General features: G+C 43.8%; 1 protein-coding gene across 6 annotated transcripts in view; it reads left to right on the forward strand.

Annotated features, from left to right (window-relative positions):
* Window positions 1-4,002, forward strand: part of LOC114030114 (zinc finger protein 3-like) — a 31,500-nt gene extending 27,498 nt beyond the window's left edge. For all 6 annotated transcript variants that reach the window (XM_027844870.1, XM_027844860.1, XM_027844851.1 and 3 more), the window contains one exon: window positions 1,354-4,002. In XM_027844870.1, the coding sequence (XP_027700671.1) occupies window positions 1,354-2,342 (989 nt within the window). In that variant the 3' untranslated portion in view covers window positions 2,343-4,002. The remainder of the gene's footprint in view (window positions 1-1,353) is intronic.
* Window positions 4,003-17,970: the final 13,968 nt, after the last annotated feature.

Raw genomic sequence — 17,970 nt, forward strand, 5'->3', positions numbered from 1 at the left:
ATATTAGGGGAAAGAGTCTGAACTTAAGCAGTATAGAGCCAGTGAAGAATTTTGAGCAGAGAAATGATGTGACCATTTTTCTGCATATGAAAGATTATGAGTAAATTATATGTATGTATGGATTGGAAGAGAGAAGAGAGTAGAAGCAGGAAAACCTGTTCACAGGCTATTGTAATACCTTAGATAGACAGTAATTTGAGTTGTGGTAATGGGACTAGAGAAGAGAGGGTGTGGTTGCAAGAGAGATTGTGGAGGTAAAATGTCTAACTTGGGGCAACTGGCTAGATCTAACAGGTGAGGGAGGGAGAAACATTTAAAAAAAAAGCCCAAAGTTTTTGAATGTGGGAGAAGGAGGATGGTGGTGCTGCAGACAGAAATAATGATGTTATAATAGGTTTCAGGCTTAGGAAAAACTATAGAATAAGCATAGTTTGGGCAGTACTGACTTTGAGTTGCCAGATGGAGATGGACTTCTATGGCTGGAGCTCTGGAGAGAGGACGAGTGAATACAGAGACAGCAGTCATCTGCCTAAAGGTGGTGCTTGTTTTGTTGGAGTGAATAGGATGGCCAAGGAAGAGACCGTGAAAGAGATGACTGAAGACAGGACCTTGAGGAACATACACATTAAGGAGTGAGGAAAAAGACGAAGAACCACATAAGCAGAGAAGTAATCTGTTAGAGAGAAAAGAGAAGCAGGAGCATCCGGTGTTTCTGTGGTCAGTGGAAGATAAGAGGTGATGGTTAACGGTATCGGAGACTTCAGAGAAATCAAGGAGGAGGAGAACCGCAAATTGAATTTAACAGTGAACAAATCACTGGCGACCGTTAAGAGGAGTTTCAGTAGATGTTTGGAATGGACATCACATTGCTAGGGTTTGGGGAGACGGATGATAAAGAAATTGAGACGCTGTGTTGAGGCAACTTCAAGAAGTTTAGCGGTGGAGGGCAGGAGAGGGGTGGGTTGGTAGCTTTATGGATAGAAAAGATAGAGGAAAGCCTTGTTAGAGCTGAGGACACTTGAGCATGTTTGTAGGCAGAGGAGATCAAGACAAAAAAAGAACGCTAGAAATGAGAAGGTAGGAGAAAGGGAGAAGAGCCCTCTGCATGCTCTGTGCTGACCATTCCCTTTCACCTCACTTCCCTTCCACCACTTGCATCCCCAAATTGCATTCTTTCCCTTCCTTTCCCATCCTCTCCTCAGACTGTCAGGCCTTTTTTGAGAACCATTGATGCGCAGATTATTATTAACATGATATTTCCTATTGTTGATACTAGCTAGCCCTGCTTCAGCAGTTTCCTCAGCCTCAGAACAGGGCACAGCTGACATCTGTGTATTGTTTTTGTATTTTCAGATTGTGAAGCCAGGACTGAGAACAAGGAGTTGATATTAAAACAGGAAATTTCTGAAGAAGTTGACTCAAAAGGAGAAATATTAGAAATACTTTTAGGTGGGGTTCCTCAGGATCTACTGCTTGAAGAATCCTGTGAACTTGAGGACCGTTTAGAGAGGCAGATGGAAAATCTGGTTGGGGAGAGAGAGGGCACTTTCCTGCACCAGCAGAGACGTTCAAAACAAATGACAGTTGCCTACCAGGAAACTCCAAGAGAAGACAGTGACCATGTAGTGACATATCACAGGTCTCCTACAGGAGAGAGACCTTACAAATGTGATACGTGTGGCCAAGGCTTCAAACGCAGTTCTGATCTTATTAAACATGAGAAAATGCATAGTGGGGAAAAGCCCTATGAATGTAATGAATGTGGGAAAGCCTTTAGTTGGAGTTCAGCCCTTATTCAGCACCAGAGAATTCACACTGGAGAGAAACCTTATGAGTGTAAGGAATGTGGGAAAGCCTTTGGGTGGAGCTCGGAGCTTATTCGACACCAGAGAATTCACACTGGAGAGCGGCCCTATGAGTGTAGCGAATGTGGGAAAGCTTTTGTTAGAAGCTCAGCTCTCATTCAACATCAGCGGATACATACTGGTGAGAAGCCCTATGAATGTAATGTTTGTGGGAAAACCTTCCGTCACAGGCCAACACTTGTTTACCATCAGGGAATTCATACTGGGGAGAAACCCTATGGGTGTAGTGTATGTGGGAAAGCCTTTACCCAGAGCACTACCCTTATTGAACATAGAAGAATTCACACTGGAGAGAAGCCCTATGAATGTAATGAGTGTGGAAAAGCCTTCAGTAGGAACTCAGCCCTTATTCAACACCAGCTAATTCATACTGGAGAGAAACCTCATAAGTGTAATGATTGTGGGAAAGCTTTCCGTCACAGATCAGCTCTTATTTATCATCAGAATTCATACTGGCAAGGAACTCTTTGGATGTAATGGAAATTTGAAAGCCTTTAGCCAATTTCTTCTATGTTATCACCACTTATCTCATATTTTATAACTGTGGAGAATTCATACCACTGGGAAATCCAACCTACAGGAAGCACTAGGAATGCCTTTCAATACAGGTCAATTGCTGTCATTGAAATTCATCATTGTAAATTAGATGTTTCCATCACAGTAAAGGGATTTGGGTGTTAGAGTTTGCCTAAAACATACTTTAGTCCTTCAATAAGCAGTGCCTCGTTTAGGTAGCTACGAGGCTTTCCAGGTCCTTTTTCTAGTTTTTCCCTGCTCTATCCTCACTTAGAAGGTTATAGTGTTAATGACCACTTTTTTAATATTTACTTGGAACAACTCTGTTTTAACCATTCCCCAAGTTTTCTTGACCTGATGCATTTCACGTGTCTTCCAAAGCGACGAGATTTTGTGCAGAGTTTGGTTCTCTGTTCTTCCTTTTCTTTGTTTTTACGGTTATTAGTTTCTTTTTAGAAACCTGTGGTTTGTCCTCTTCCCCTAATTTGCCAGTTTTCTAAACTAGACATTCTTTTTGGAATGACACATTGAATCAGCACTTTACAATCTGACTTCTTAAAGAAGCCAGTCTGTTTGTTTGTTTTTTAACAAAACCAATCACAATTTAAATAAAGCTAAACCATCAGATGCTTCAGATATATTAGAAAAGTAAAACAAATGTCTTCTTGTTTGTGGATAAGGGAATCCCTTAGTAAAAGCACAGATCTTGACCAACATCTGAAAAGTCACGCCACACAGACGTGAATGGAATTAATTTGTGAGTCTTGTAGCTCTAAGAATTCACATTGAGCCAACACCATGAACAACTATAACAACTGTAAGCTCACAAGCAGGGCAAGTGAGCCCTGTGGAGCCCCAAATTCAGTATCACATGCGAATAAAACTACTGATTAATGTTTGTTGATTGGCTGTCTGAAAAAAAAAATTCTTTGATAATGTTTTTATGTTACCCTTATAGAGCAACAGCCAAGGGAAAGCTTTAGAAATTAGAATTCACCCCCACCAAATCTTTCTCCATTGGGAAAATAGGGCAGGGCAGAATAACTTGACTTTACAGTTCCTACTCAGAGGGACTGTGAGTGCTGGCAGTTCCTTATGATCTGAAAGGAGGCTGATGCCTGGAACAAGGACTTAATACTTAATGTCTGTTTGAGGAATGAGATGATGAACTTTGATAAGTAGAAGTCCAAGTGCAGGTGACCTCCAGGCAACTATGAGAGATATACCAGCCTGGGAAGGTTAGGACTGGAGATAGAAATTTGGGAGCCATCCACAAATGGAATAAGGTTAAGTATTCCAAAGTTTTGTGCCACCATTTAACTGCAGTCAGGCTGTATCTGAGAGAGAGATTGTTAGCATTCCTGTGGGGAGCATACACATTCGGTACAGTAATGTTCCTGAAGGTTTAAGATTCTGCAGATGGGTGGAATATTCCTAATTTTTGGTGTTTAGCTCTTGTTTCTGAACTCCAGAAATGAAGACATTTGGGTTTAATTGCACTAGGTTAAAACCATAGTGATAAATGTAAGGCCAGCTGGAGAAGGGGGTGAGGGAGAAAAGGAAACCTGCTGTAACTGTCACTGTTTGATATATGATTAACAATAAAATATCTTGTGATATGTGTGATGTGATGTAGTGTGTATCAGAATTGTGATTTTGTTCTTAACTCACTCTGAGGGTGAACCACTGAATCAATAGGGTGGACATCTAATACAGCAGCAAACTTATTGAGGAAAGAGTATTTGTGAATTACTCTAGACATACAGCATGGTATGTTAGAAAGATTGGGAACTAGGGAACCCAGACTCCAGTCCTGGTTTTGCCACTACTTATATGACTTTGGGAAGTCACTTAACCTCTTGGCCTCAGTTTTCTCATTTGTGAAATGAGAATAGATTGGAGTAGATGATCCTTAAGGACCCCTAAAAGTTCTAAAAAGACTTCTGGCCTGCTTTTGGATCAGACTTGCCATATATGACTGAACTGAGTTTGTGTTGATTAGACTGGGAAAGAACATTTATTTTCTCCCCTTTTCTCCTTCCCTTCACCTTGATCAGCTTCACTGATCTTGTAAGGAATGTGGTGATGCCTGCAGTGGGGAATTTTGTTCCTTCCCTTTTCTTATAACTGTGATGTCACCAAGAGGAGCTGGCCAAGCTACATTCCAGGGAAAGTTACTTATTGCTGGTACCTGTCTCCATACTCCCATCCCTGTCCAGCTCAGCCCTACTAAATCACAGAATCTCAGAGTTGGAAAAGACCTCAGGGGCCCTCTAATCCCACTCGTATGTGAATCAGTATACCTTCTTAAATATCCCCAATAAGTGATCATTCTGTCTCTGTTTGAGTCATCTCCTGAGGCAGTCAGTTCATCTTTGAGTCAGTTTGCTCCTACATGGAGCCTAAATATGCCTCTGCAAATGTAATCCTATTTGTAGTTCTGCCATCTGGGACTAAGCAAAAGAAGTTCAGTCTTACCCATGACCTTTTCCCTCTATACTCTCCCAGTGACCTCATCAATTCCTACTTGTTCAAAGTCACCTCTATGAGCATGACTCCTAGATCTGTATATCCAGCCCTAGTCTCTCTCTTGAACTACAGTTCCACATCCATCGCCTAATGAACATTTCCAACTAGGTGTTCTGTAGGTATCTTAAACCTAACATGTCCAAAACATAATTCATTTTCTTTTCCCTCAAAACCATCCCTTTTTCCTTTCTTATTTCTGTTGAGGATATCACCATCCCTATTTCTACTCACCCAGTTCACAACCTCAGTCATCCTCATTGTTATGCTTTTCTAATTAATTTCCATCTTATTATTTCTACTTCTACATCTCTTGCATCTCTCCCTTTCTCTCCACTTATTTGGTTCCTACCCTAAAACAAGCTCTCATCATCTTCCACCTGGACTATTACAGTAGCCTCCTAATTGACCTCCATGCATTCAGGCTCTTCCCCCACCAAAGCAACCTTCACTTGACTACTAAATTGAGGAAGATCTCAGGAAGTTTGAAGAATGTGACACAGAGAAGGGAAGGCCTACTGTACATCTAGAGTTAAATAAGAAGTATGAGGCTCTTCTCAAAAAGGATGGAGTTTAACTCTCTGAGAAGGATGCATCTCATTCTTCTGCCCCATGCAATGATAAAGGGATCCATACATACCACCAACAGGGAAGTCAGAAAAAAAGAGTAGTACACTGACAGCCATATTTCAAGATGGGGAAAGGGAGGACAGTTTCTAGAGAATTGCAAGCACAATTTGAGTTTTGTGACATAGCAGTAAAAAAAAGAAAGAAAAACCAAACTGATCTTAAGTTGCATTAAGAAAATAGTCTCCAGAATGAGGGAGGTGATAATCCCACTGCTTTTTGCTTTGGTCTAACCAAATCTGAAATATTACGTTCCATTTTGCACATAATAGGAAGGACACTGTAAAGGTGGGGGGCTATTGTGAGGCCAACTAGGATGAGACCTTGCCATCCAAGGATTGATTTAAAAAAAAAAAACATGTTTAGACTGGGGAAAATTCAAAAGGGAAATAGTAACTTTCTTCTAGGTATCTTACCCCTCTCAGTATCGTATCATATCTTAAGAATTATCATCTAAAATAGGGATCAGAATTACTCTGTTTGATGCCAGAGGATTGAATGAGGGAAAATAAGTGGGAAATTGCAGAGGCAGGTGAGGCTTGATGTAAGGGAAAACCTTCTAGTTAGAGCTATAAAAAGTGGAATGGGTTACTTTGAAAGGTATTTGGTTCTCCCCCCCACCCACCCCCCCATTTAAGGTTTTAAAGGCTAAATGACCACATGCTTATGCTCTGCTGGACTAGCTGGATTCTGAGGGCCTTTCCAACTCCGTGATTCTGTGACCATACACAAAGTACAATCATTAATAGATGCATGTCAACTTTGACAAAGGAGTAGGATGAAAGTGTGGAAAGGACACTGGATATAGAGTCAGAGGACCTTGATTCTAATCCAAAATAAGAGACAGACTTATTGTCCTTTGCCCTGGTCAGATCACATCTTAAATATCGTTTGGTTATGAGCACCATGTTTTAGGAATGATGCTAAGTTGGAGAGCATCCCCAGTAGGGTAACCAGGGTGTTGAGAGGATGGGAGACTGTGGCATCAGAGTACGGTGAAAGGAATCAGAAATCTTTAGTTTGAGAAGTGATAACTTCAGTAAAGTACCATATCATAGCTGTCTTCAAGTACTGGAAGGATATCATGGGTACGGCTGAACTTCTTTTGCTTAGTCCCAGATGGCAGAACTACAAATAGGATTACATTTGCAGAGGCATATTTAGGCTCCATGTAGGAGCAAACTGACTCAAAGATGAACTGACTGCCTCAGGAGATGACTCAAACAGAAACAGAATGATCACTTATTGGGGATATTTAAGAGGGTATACTGATTCACATACGAGTGGGATTAGAGGGCCCCTGAGGTCTTTCCCAACTCTGAGATTCTGTGATTTGGTAGGGCTGAGCTGGACAGGGATGGGAGTATGGAGACAGGTACCAGCAATAAGCAACTTTCCCTGGAATGTAGCTTGACTGGCTCCTCTTGGTGACATCACAGTTATAAGAAAAGGGAAGGAACAAAATTCCCCACTGCAGGCATCACCATATTCCTTACAAGATCAATGAAGCTGATCAAGGTGAAGGGAAGGAGAAAAGGGGAGAAAATAAATGTTCTTTCCCAGTCTAATCAGCACAAACTCAGTTCAGTCATACATGGTAAGTTGGATCCAAAAGAGTGCCTATGATGTTCCCCAACATACACTGAAGCCTGGCAGAGGGGGAGAGTGGAACCTCAGTGACACTCCAGAAAAGGAGACTAAGAAATGATGAGATAAGTAGAAAAACCAAGAGAGAGCAGTGTCATGAAAACCCAGAAAAGAGGTTATTCAGGAGGAAGGGATAGTCAGCAGTGTCAAATGCTTCAGAGAGGTCAAGTAAGATGAGAACCAAGAAGAGGTCATTGGGTTTGGCTATTAAGAGACCATTGGTAACCTTGGACAGGCACTTTCCTTTGAACAATGAGGTTAGAAGACAGATAACAAAGTGTTGAGGAATGTGGGAGAGGAGAAGAAGTAAAGGCAGCAAGTACAGATGACTTTTTGTAGGAGTTTTGCTATGGAAGGGAAAAGCAATATTTGATGATAAGTTTGAAGGAATAGTTGGGTCAAGTATTTTTTTAAAGTTTGGGGGAGACTTGGGCATGTTTGAAGGTGGTAGGGAAGAAGCTAGTAGAAAAGGAGAGGTTGAAGATTAAGGAGAGAGTGGGGAATGATCTGGAGAAGATGGGATCAAGGATACAAGTAGGAGGGTCTTGACAAGAAGAAGGACCACCTCTTCATTCAGAGATTGAAGTGAAGGAGATATTAGGGGAGAATGTCTGAGTGATATGAGATGAGGAGGTGGGGAGAAGGAAGGTCTCAGAAAATGGCCTCAGTTTGAGAGAGAGTGAAGTATAAGGTGTAGTCCTCAGCTGAAAGGGAAGAGAGAGTGAGTGCAGTTGGAAGTTTTTGTAACAAGAGTCTGGAGGATTGCTTATTAAGAATGTTGCAGAGGGAATTCCTTGTCAGGTGTGAGTTGGAATAGATGATCTACTGGGTCTCCTCAAACTCTGAGAATATGTGCTTCTATGTAATTTTTTTCTAACACTAGGAGAGTTCAGAAGCATTCTCCTAGTCCTCTGCTAGTACGCCCTTCCTAGCCCATGTCCTTTATAACCTTTCCCCCAATTGATGGGCACCACCCCCTTAGTTTCTAGGTTTTTTTTGCCACTGCAGAAAGAGATATATTGAGCATTTTTATTGTACAAATGTGTCTGTTTCTTCTTTCTTTGATCTTTTTTGGTGTATAGGCTTAGCAGTGGTATCACTGAGTCAAATACAGTTTGGTAGCTTTTGGGATATGGGTATAAGTTGTTTTCCAGAATAACTGGACCAATTCACACCTACCCCAGAGTACATTAATCTGCCTATTTTCCCACAGCCCCTCCAACATTTGTCAGACTCCTTCATTGACATTGCCAGGTAAAATGGGTGTGAAGTAGAATCTCAGAGTTGCTTTAATTTTAATTTCTCTATTAATGAGTTGAAGCATTTTTAATATGGTATTGATAGTTTGAATTTCTTCCTTTGAAAACTGCCTGTTTATGTCCCTTGATCATTTATCAGTTGAGAAAACCCTTTCATCTTTAATCTCTTCTTACTCTTCTTGTATCTTCTGGCACTGGCATTAGCATTGAGACTCTCTCCCTCTCTCTCTCTCTCTCTTTCTCTCTCTCTCTCTCTCTCTCTCTCTCTCTCTCTCTCTCTCTCTCTCTCTCTCTGCCATCCTCACTGAACAATCTGTCCTCATTGTACTTCATACTATTTCATATGAGCCTTTACTAGATCCTAATGGTTGTCATCCACCAACCTCCGTGTTATTTTCTCTTTTTTTCTCAATAGACTTTTACACTAGATTGATGATCTTCCTTTTCACCCCTATCCCCTACATCATACTTGGTGACTTCAGTATTTGTGATCATGACCCTTTTAACACTCTGTCCTCTTTCATCACCCTTCTCAACCCTTAGGACCTCCTTGTCCATTCTACCCTAACTACCCGCAGGGGCAGTCACTGAATTGGAAGGGACCTCAGAAGACATCTAGTCCAACAGCAAAATCTCCTCTATGACACACCCTACATGAGACCATCCTACTTCTAAGCACTCTTTCTTTGAGCACAGAAAGTCCCTGGGGCCAGTGGGCTCAAACTTAAAATACAATATTAATAAGGCATACATGTAAGAGGACATAAATAACAGAGGGATATCTTCTGACTTCTTGTCTGGCTGTCCTTTTCTCCCTTCCTGGAGTCTTCATGAAGTCCCTAATTAGTTGTAGCTCTGAGCTGGGCTCTAATATTGGGCCTTTATAGAGTCCAAAGCTGCCACTTATCCCCATTGCAAGGGGGTGTGATCTCTGAAGTTATTCAATCAGTGAGCGTTTATTAAACATTTACTGTTTTCCGGGCACAGTACTGAGCACTAGGGATACTCAGAAAGACAGAATACAAGTCCCTGCTCTTGAGCTTAAAATCTAACGAGGGGAGACAATATGCAGACAACTATGTACAAGCAAGTTATATACAGAATACATTGGAGATAATCAACAGAGGGAAGGCATTAGCGTTAAGGGGGATCAAGAACGTCTTCTTGTAGAAGATGGGACTTCTGGCTGAGACTTGAAGAAAGCCAGGGAAGCTAGGAAGTAGAGATTAAGGAGAGGATTCCTGGCATGGGGAGTCAGTGAAAATGTTTGGAGTCAGGAGATGGGGAGTGTTCTGTTTGAGAAGCGGCAAGGAGGCCAGAATCACTGGATCTCAGAGGGGGTGGTAGTGGATGTGAAGTATAAGAAGACTATCAAGGTAGGAAGAGGCCTGTGTATGGAGGGTCTTATAAGCCAAGTGGAGGATTTTATAATTGATCCTGGGCAGTGCTGCCATCATACTCCACTTTCTTTTTCAGATTTGCCTGCATATGCTTTCTCCATCATTGGCCACTTTGGCTCTATCAGGCACTGTTACTGCTTCCATTCTCCTTCTGATAGGTTCTCTGGATCTCCTAAACTCTGACAATCCCTTATTGGAATACTTGTTTGCCTAACATTAAGAAAGAATAAACATGAGTTACGGCAGGTAGCTGGTGCAGTGGGCAGAGCACCAGCTCTAGATTCAGGAATTCAAATCTGACCTCAGACACATAACACTTACTCTCTGTGTGACCCTGGGCAAGTCACTTAACCCCATTGCCTAGCCAAAACTAACTAACTAACTAAATAAATAAACATGAGTTAGTGAGATTCTGGCCTCATTCTCCCAGAATAAGACAGGTTATTTTACCCCTCAAGGTTCTAGGCGTATGCCTAAAGTTCCAGGGGAGTCTCTCTGATACTCTCAGCTTAAGCCCCCTTTCCAGCGCGTCCTCTCCACTATTCACTCAGATGGGGAGATAAAGGCCTGAAGGCACTCTCCCCAGTGAGGGCCTCCTCACTTGAACGCAGCCAGTCAGGAAGGAGGACCGTCCCACTTTGGCCAGTGAATGCCTTTTGAATGTACCCCAGTTCTGGCTATCCAGACAGTCGACAGTCTGGCTCTTCACCCTGTGGTTGTGAATGCTCCAAATCAAGGAGGAGGACCCTCACCTTGTTCCACGAGGGGGACTGTTGTACCTGTGCATCAGCCCCAGTTATACACAAAATAGAGTCACCACGTGCTCAGGTTTGCAAGAGCGCCCAGGTGGGAGCTAGGGCGGCCCCTCCTTCCCTTACCCAGCGGCTTGTAGGAGCGCTTGCTGCACTCCCCAGCGGCAAGGGAGAGACTGACTGATGCCCAAGTCTCACATCCAGTTTTCCTGCTCCATGGCCAATGCAATGACTTTTCCTCATCACATAGCATCAACCCTGAGTCACAGTCGCCTGAAACTGGCTCCCCAGAATTGACACATTGAAATTGCCACAGGAAGGAATATCTTTGCGTGCTTCAAGGACAAGGCACTGATCTTGTACTTACTGCTATTCTCCCTAATATGTGGAACGTGGAACTGAACACAGGGCCACAGGTGTGGTCGGACTGGGGCAGGCGGGTTGGATCAACACATCCTTAGTCCTTGACCTGATGCTTGTCTTAATGCAGCCTCAAATTTCCTGTTACATCTCACAGTGTTGATTAATGTTAGTTTGTAGTTCAGGCAGCGTGGAATGGTTGATGGAGAGCTACCCTTAGAGTCAGGTTGAGCTGGGTTCCTGTGTGACCCTGGTCAGGTCACTTCACCCCTTAGCGCCTAGGCAACTCTCTAAGACGATATGTTGAAGAGCAGCTACTGATCTGTACTGGTGGCAGGAGTTTCTTCTCCAAGGAGCTCCCTACATCAATGAAATCACAGGTCTGGACCGCTGCTGGGTGGCACAGTGGCTAGAGCATAGCACCTGGAGACCTGAGTTCAAATCCAACCCCAGATAGTTACTAGCTGTGTGATCCTGGGCAAATCATTTAATCACTATTTACCTCTCTTTCCTCTTCTGTAAAATGGGGATAACAGCACCTACCTCACAGGGTTGTTGTGAAGATCAAATGAAAAAATGTTTGTAAAGCTCTTTGCAAACCTTTTGTTATTCAGGTTTTTTTTTTTTCTTTTCTGACTCTTTGTGACTCCATTTGGGGTTTTCTTGGCGAAGATACTGGAGTGGTTTGTCATTTCCTTCTCCAGCTCATTTTACAGACAAGGAAACTGAGATATAAACAAGGTTAAGTTGCATGCCCAGTGTCACACAGCTAGTCTTTATGTAAATATCAGTTGCTGTTACTATTAAAATTAAAATTGTTACTACCACTACCATTACTACAACATCTTAGTCAATTAATAGCATTTAATGGATTGAGTCCAATGTTCTAACCTGTCAAGAGCTCTTTGACACCTAACTCTCATCCAATGTGTTAGTTATTCCTTCTTACAGTTTATCCTTATGTCTTCCAAAACTTCCGACCTCCATTCACAACCTTCTAAACCTTCTCCCCTCCTCCCTCCCCTCCCCTCTACCCTCTCCTCCCTTCCACCCTCCCCTCCATCCTCCTCCCCTCTACCCTTTCCTCCCTTGCACCCTCCTCTCCTCTCCCCTCCTCTCCTCTTCTCCCCTCACCTCTCCTTACCTCTCCTCTTCTCTCCTCTCCTCTCCTCTCCTCTCCTCTCCTCTCCTCTCCTCTCCTTTCCTCTCCTTTCTTCTCTCTTTCTGTCTGTCTTTCACCACCTCCAACCCCTATGATGACATGTGCCTAACAATAGCTGCTCTTTCACTTTGACTGGGGCCCTCATCTTCTCCTTGATCCCTGGAAGGGAAGGGAACAAGCATTTATTAAGTGCCTACTATGTGCTAAGCCCTCTACTAATATCTCTTTTGATCCCCCAACAACCGTGTCAGGTAGGTGCTGTTGTCTCCATTTACAGTTGAAGAAACTGAGACAGGCAGAGGTGAAGTGACATGCCTGGGGTGACACAACTAGGACATGCCAAGCCAGATTTGAAGTCAAGAGTGGCACAATGGAGGTGAACATTGGTACAATGGATAAATCTGTGAAAACTTTGGACTGCAGGAAACTGAGGCCAGAGAAATCACACAAGTAGTAAGTGATGAGTCATTATTTGAACCCAGGCCCACGGACTCCAAATCCAGTGCTCCTAGTGGGAAGGGTATAACAGGCTAAAGGAATTGGTTTCAGAAAGTTTAATTTCACAAATTTTTGTTGCTTGACTGATGTGCCGTAGTAAGGGATGCAGCACAGGCTTGGAGAGCCACCTGGTGGCTCGAATGGGTATTGCATTCCAGCTAGCAACCAGCTGAAGAGGAGGGACCCATCTCTGTGTGTGTGTGGGCAGGTATGCTTTCCATTTGGATTGCATTCCGTCTTTATCTTTGCTTGTTTAAATCCTTCTCTTCTTTTAAGATTTAGAAAAAGGCTTATCTCTTCCATCGAGTCTTCCCTAGGTGAAGATGTTGTTTTCTTCAGATTTTTCAAGAGCACTTTGCCTGATAGCTCCTTTGCCCTTACATGATTCTGCCTTACATTCATTTGTACGTGGACTGTATATTCATTTACATAATGAAGGGGAACAGCCGATGAGAGCCCAGTTAAGGTCCAAAGGTACCTGGGGATGCAGAATGGAGGGGCCCAGCTAGCAGGTGTTCTGTTTCCTAATTGCCTGCTAAATGGTAAATAAAGAAAAGGCCATTTGTTTGGCCGCTGAGCTGGAACCTGGTGTGCATACAGAAATATGCATTGTGTCCAAGTTGGTCTCCCTCTGCAGTGGAGTTGGCAGAGTTCAGATGAGCAAGATGACATGCAGTAAGCCTCCGAGTAAGGACAGAGGGCTCAGCCTTTATCTCCTCCACCCAGGTCACTGATCCATGTGTACACAGGCCCAGCTGTTCCTTTTCTCTCTGCCGTGTCTCTTCTTTCCTACCCTTAGGGGACGTATTGGACATGGGATGACCTTGTGAAATTCCAAAGGACTGTAGAGATCCAGTGATAGGAGTCCATAGCAGAGGCTGCTGTAGCGACCACAACCAATCTGGGTGAGGTACCAGCACAGCCCAGAGGAGCTATCTGTGAGATCCGGCAGATCAGGTAATTGGCCAAAGATAGCGTGTCCTGCCAGAAAGGAATTGAGTGACTTCTGTCCGTCAGCAAGGTCAAATTCAGGGGTGAACATGGTGGGATGGATGTTTGTAGCTACTGCTTTAAGTTTGAGGCCACTCTCCCCAGGGACCAAGGTACCAGAAAAGAGAATAGTCCTCCCCCAAACCCCCCGGTTGGGGAAATGTTTTTATACTTCTCTAAATGCAACTCCAGTTTTTCTCCTGAGCTCCAATCATGCGTCACTAACTGCCACTTTTACATCTTGAATTGAATGTTCCATTGGTATCTCAAACCCAACGTGTCCAAAACAGGACTCATATTTTCTCTCAGCAAACCCTCCCTTCTTCTCACCTTTCCTGTGACTGTTGAGGACATCATCATTCTTCTTGTCATTCAGGCCTGTAACCTTGACTCCTCACCCTCACTTACTTCCACATTTCCAACCCATTGCCACATCTGGTTGTTTCTGCCCTCATGACATTCTCTTGTCTGCACCCTCTTCTTTCTACCCGTATAGCTACAAGCTTAGTTCAGACCCTCATCACCTCATGCCTTGAATACTGAAATAGCCTTCTAAATTATCTCCCCTGCTTCCAATGTCTTCCCATTCCTATCCATCAAACATTCAGTTGCCAAAGTGATCTTCCTAAAGTGTTGGTCTGACCATGTCATCCCTCTGCTAAAGGAGCTCCAGTGTCTTCCTGTTACCTTCAGGATCAAATGTAAACTCTTCTGTTTGTCATTTAGAGCTCTTTGTAACCCACTCCCTTTCTGTTTTTTTAAAAAAATCTTACACTTTGCTCCCCTCTACACATTCTATGGTCCAGAAACACTGGCCTGCTTGCAGTTCCTCAGACATGACCCTCTATCTCCCATCTCTGCCTTTGCACTGGCTATCCACTATGCCAGTAATGCCTTGCTGCCTCACCTGGCTTCCTTCAAGGTTTAGCTCAGATATCACCTTCTCTAGAAGACCTTTCACATTATCACCCTTTCTTACTCCCCCGCTACTGCCTTCGTATACTTGTACATATTTTATATACCTAGATATTTATATGCTCTCTCCCCCTGTGTTATGTCTTTCTTTATATACCCAACATAGCACAGTGCCAGGTCCATAATACACACTTATTAAGTGCTTGTGGACTAATAAAAAGGAAGAGGAATAGCTGGAATGACTGTAGAAAGTTTGCATTGGGAATCTGGAAGTCCCTTCTTTCTGGGCCTCACCTTTCCTGTCTCAGCTTCAGATCTTCATAACTAAGGGATCGTTAGGACCAGACAACTTAAGTCCCTTAAAGGACCCTCTCTGTGTCTGTATCTCCCCCAAACTGGAGCCCTCAAGGCCAGGGTCCATGAAGACCTCTTTCCCTCAGCGCTAACCCTTAACTAACTCTTCCATCCCTCATGGAGAAGGGAGCAGCCTAGGCTGCTTCTCCCCCAGTCACAAGACTATCCCTGACAGACCGTCATAGACCAAGCCAATGAATCCATCTCCCTTCGGTCAACCACCCTATCCTTCATGGAATTGTCAATGCCCGTTGTTAAATGTGGTCCCCAGAATTGAACACAAATCTCTAGATGTGGTCTGAGCAGGGTAAGGTCCAAAAAGATTACCAATCCCCTTGTTTCAGATGAGTTAGACTTCTTGGAATATAGTCTAAGATGACGTTAGATTCTTTTGGTGGCCACATCCTGTTGAACTGGCATCCCCTAGAACACTCAGATCCTTTTCCCATGAACTAGTTACTCATCTCATCTTTCCCTTCCTGTAATGGAAAAGTTAGTTTTCCTTAACATGTCTTCTGCTTGACATATTCCAGAGGTTAGTGTTGGTAGCACTGGGCTGGAGAGCCTCTATTCTTGCTGATAGGAGCTAGAATGAGCCTCCTGCCCTATATTTTCCTGGAATGTTAATAAAGGTGCTGGTGCCCTGAAGAACTCTCCAGCTGGCAGGTGAGATTCCAGAGAATGCATTTCAATAGTGGTTGGCTTGACTGACACCTGCTGTGCCCCTGGTGGCCTCTTAGTGCGACCAGCTTGTGTCTAGATCAACCGTTCTAACACATGGCACCAAACTCTTGAAGCCTGAAACCCAGACCTTGTTCCTTGCCAGCCCTAGCCTCAGACCTTGCATATTTTTGGTTCAGACCTTGTTTCCATCTCTGATGCCGTGTCCCACCCTGACCCTGGTTCTTTCAAGCTCACTGAATCATCCATCTGGTCCCTGGCCTCCATCTGCCCAGGTAGTCCCCCATTACCTTTCCCACCACCCTCTCTTCCCACCAGTCCTCAATCAGCCCCATGGACTCAGCCAGCCACCCTCCTCCTTCCGGCCCCCATCTGGCATAAGGGCTAGCTTTATAGTTTACCTCCATCAAATATCTTATTGGGAAGCAGGATAAAATAGTTGATAGAGGCAGGAATAATAATAGCTAATATTTTAATAGTGCTTTAAGTTTTGCAAAGTGTTTTCGCATATATCATCTCATTAAGAGTGTGCTATTCCAGCCCATCTGGGTGGAAGCAGGAGAACCACTTCCCCCTCACCTCACCCCAGGCTGCCCAAAATCTATCCAGGTGCCCAAGAACCTGGGAGAGTAAGTGCCATGGGATGACCTCCTTTGACCTTCCTCTAGAACCAGGCCCCTAGACTAAGTGTTGGAAGGAAATGCAGCCCTGGCCCTCTAGAACCCCTGGAGTGAGGGGGGATACTCAGCTCCTAACCCTCAGGGAGCCTCTAAGGGAGGAAATGCAATCTCTGTCTTTTGGAGAGCCTGTAGTTTAAGAAGAAGTCAGGAACAGACATCAGGGGGAGATTCAGGGTCCAGCACAAATGAATGGATGATCAGCTTTTAAGTTCAGAGATAATCCACATCAGAGACCCAGTGTGGTACAGAGGAAAGGGTGGAGTATTTGGAGGCAGAAGACCCAGTTTTTAATCCTAGTTCTGCCATGACCCTGAGGGACTCAAACTCCTCGAGGAGCCTCAGTTTTCTCATCTGTAAAATGGGGGAACCCCTTCCTAACTTGAGATGGGTGATCCTGTGATCCATCCCTCGGAGAAAGGGAGTTTAGAGCCTGACCTCAGGGGAGGAGAGAGACAGAAAATGTATGATGTCAGAACCCAAAGGAACCTTAGTGATCATTGAGCCTAACGCCATCATTTCCCGGGAACCTGAGGCCCGAGGCCCCGCAGGATGGGGACTGACTTCCTTCCTCCCCCAGCAGGGCTTCTTTCTGAGATGCCCTTGACTTCTCTCCCTGGCAGCCAAGGCTTTGATTTACACCTGGAGACCAGGTTATTTACAATGCCTTCCCAGCCTAGTTGCTAGCACAGCACCTCCCAACCCAGCAGCCCCTTGAGTCCCCCACCCCCACCCTTTTGAATAAGTCATTTTCTCTCCTTTATGGGGCAATAAATTTTCATAAAGGATTTTCCCTGCAAGGCCCAGAGCGTGGGGCCTCCCTCCCCCTGCGACATTTTGGGAATAATTCTTAGCCCGGCCCTCATCTCATTAAGGCAACCACAAATCCACCTCTTTTTATTTGATGTGGTTGCAAAAGGAAACTAGGCCATGATTTTACTTCATTATTGAATAAAGTAACAAGTATTATTTAATTTTAATTTAAACCCCCATCAAGAAAATGTCAGGGAAATTAATAATAACAGCTCATGTTTATAAAAGGCTTTAAGGATTGCAAAGAGCTTTACGTTAATTATCCCATTTGATCTTCACAACCACCCTCTGCAGTGTGCACCATTATTATCTTCATTTTACAAATAAGGAAACTGAGGCTAAGAGAAGTTATATGACTTCCCAGGGGAAGGGTTAATCAGTGGTGTCAAACTCAAATAGAAACGGATTCCTGCTGCCTTCCTATTGACTTAGAAAAACCATAAATAAACCATAAACTTATTGTATTTTTATTTATTTATTTATTTTTTAAAAAAAAACAACAAAACATTTTAATTGGTTTGGGGCCTCTAGGGAGTTTTGTGGGCCATAGGCTGCTTAGGCCTTGAGTTTGACACCTCTGTATTAAATGACCCATTCAGGGTCACACAGCTAGGAAGGAGCCGAGGCAAGATTTGAGGTTTTCCTCAGTCCTACTCAGCATTCTATCCATCTACCTACCTCCATTAGAACGGAGTAAGAAGGCTTGTGGTACAGTGGAAAGAACTTTGTACAGGGGAGTCAAGAGACATGGGTTTGAATCCTGGCTGTGCTGCTGACGTGATATTGTTGTTGTTATTGTTTATCCTTTGTTCTCGAAGAGGACCATGACATCAGGGAGGTGATGCTGTGGCTTACAACTGAATTGGATTTAAGTGAGGGAGGGTTGTGCAAGGTCACCAGCCTCACTTTCTCCTCCGGAGCCATCTGG

This window comes from Vombatus ursinus, unplaced genomic scaffold (assembly GCF_900497805.2).
Source record: "Vombatus ursinus unplaced genomic scaffold, bare-nosed wombat genome assembly UNPS02005236.1, whole genome shotgun sequence".
Classification (NCBI taxonomy): domain Eukaryota; kingdom Metazoa; phylum Chordata; class Mammalia; order Diprotodontia; family Vombatidae; genus Vombatus; species Vombatus ursinus.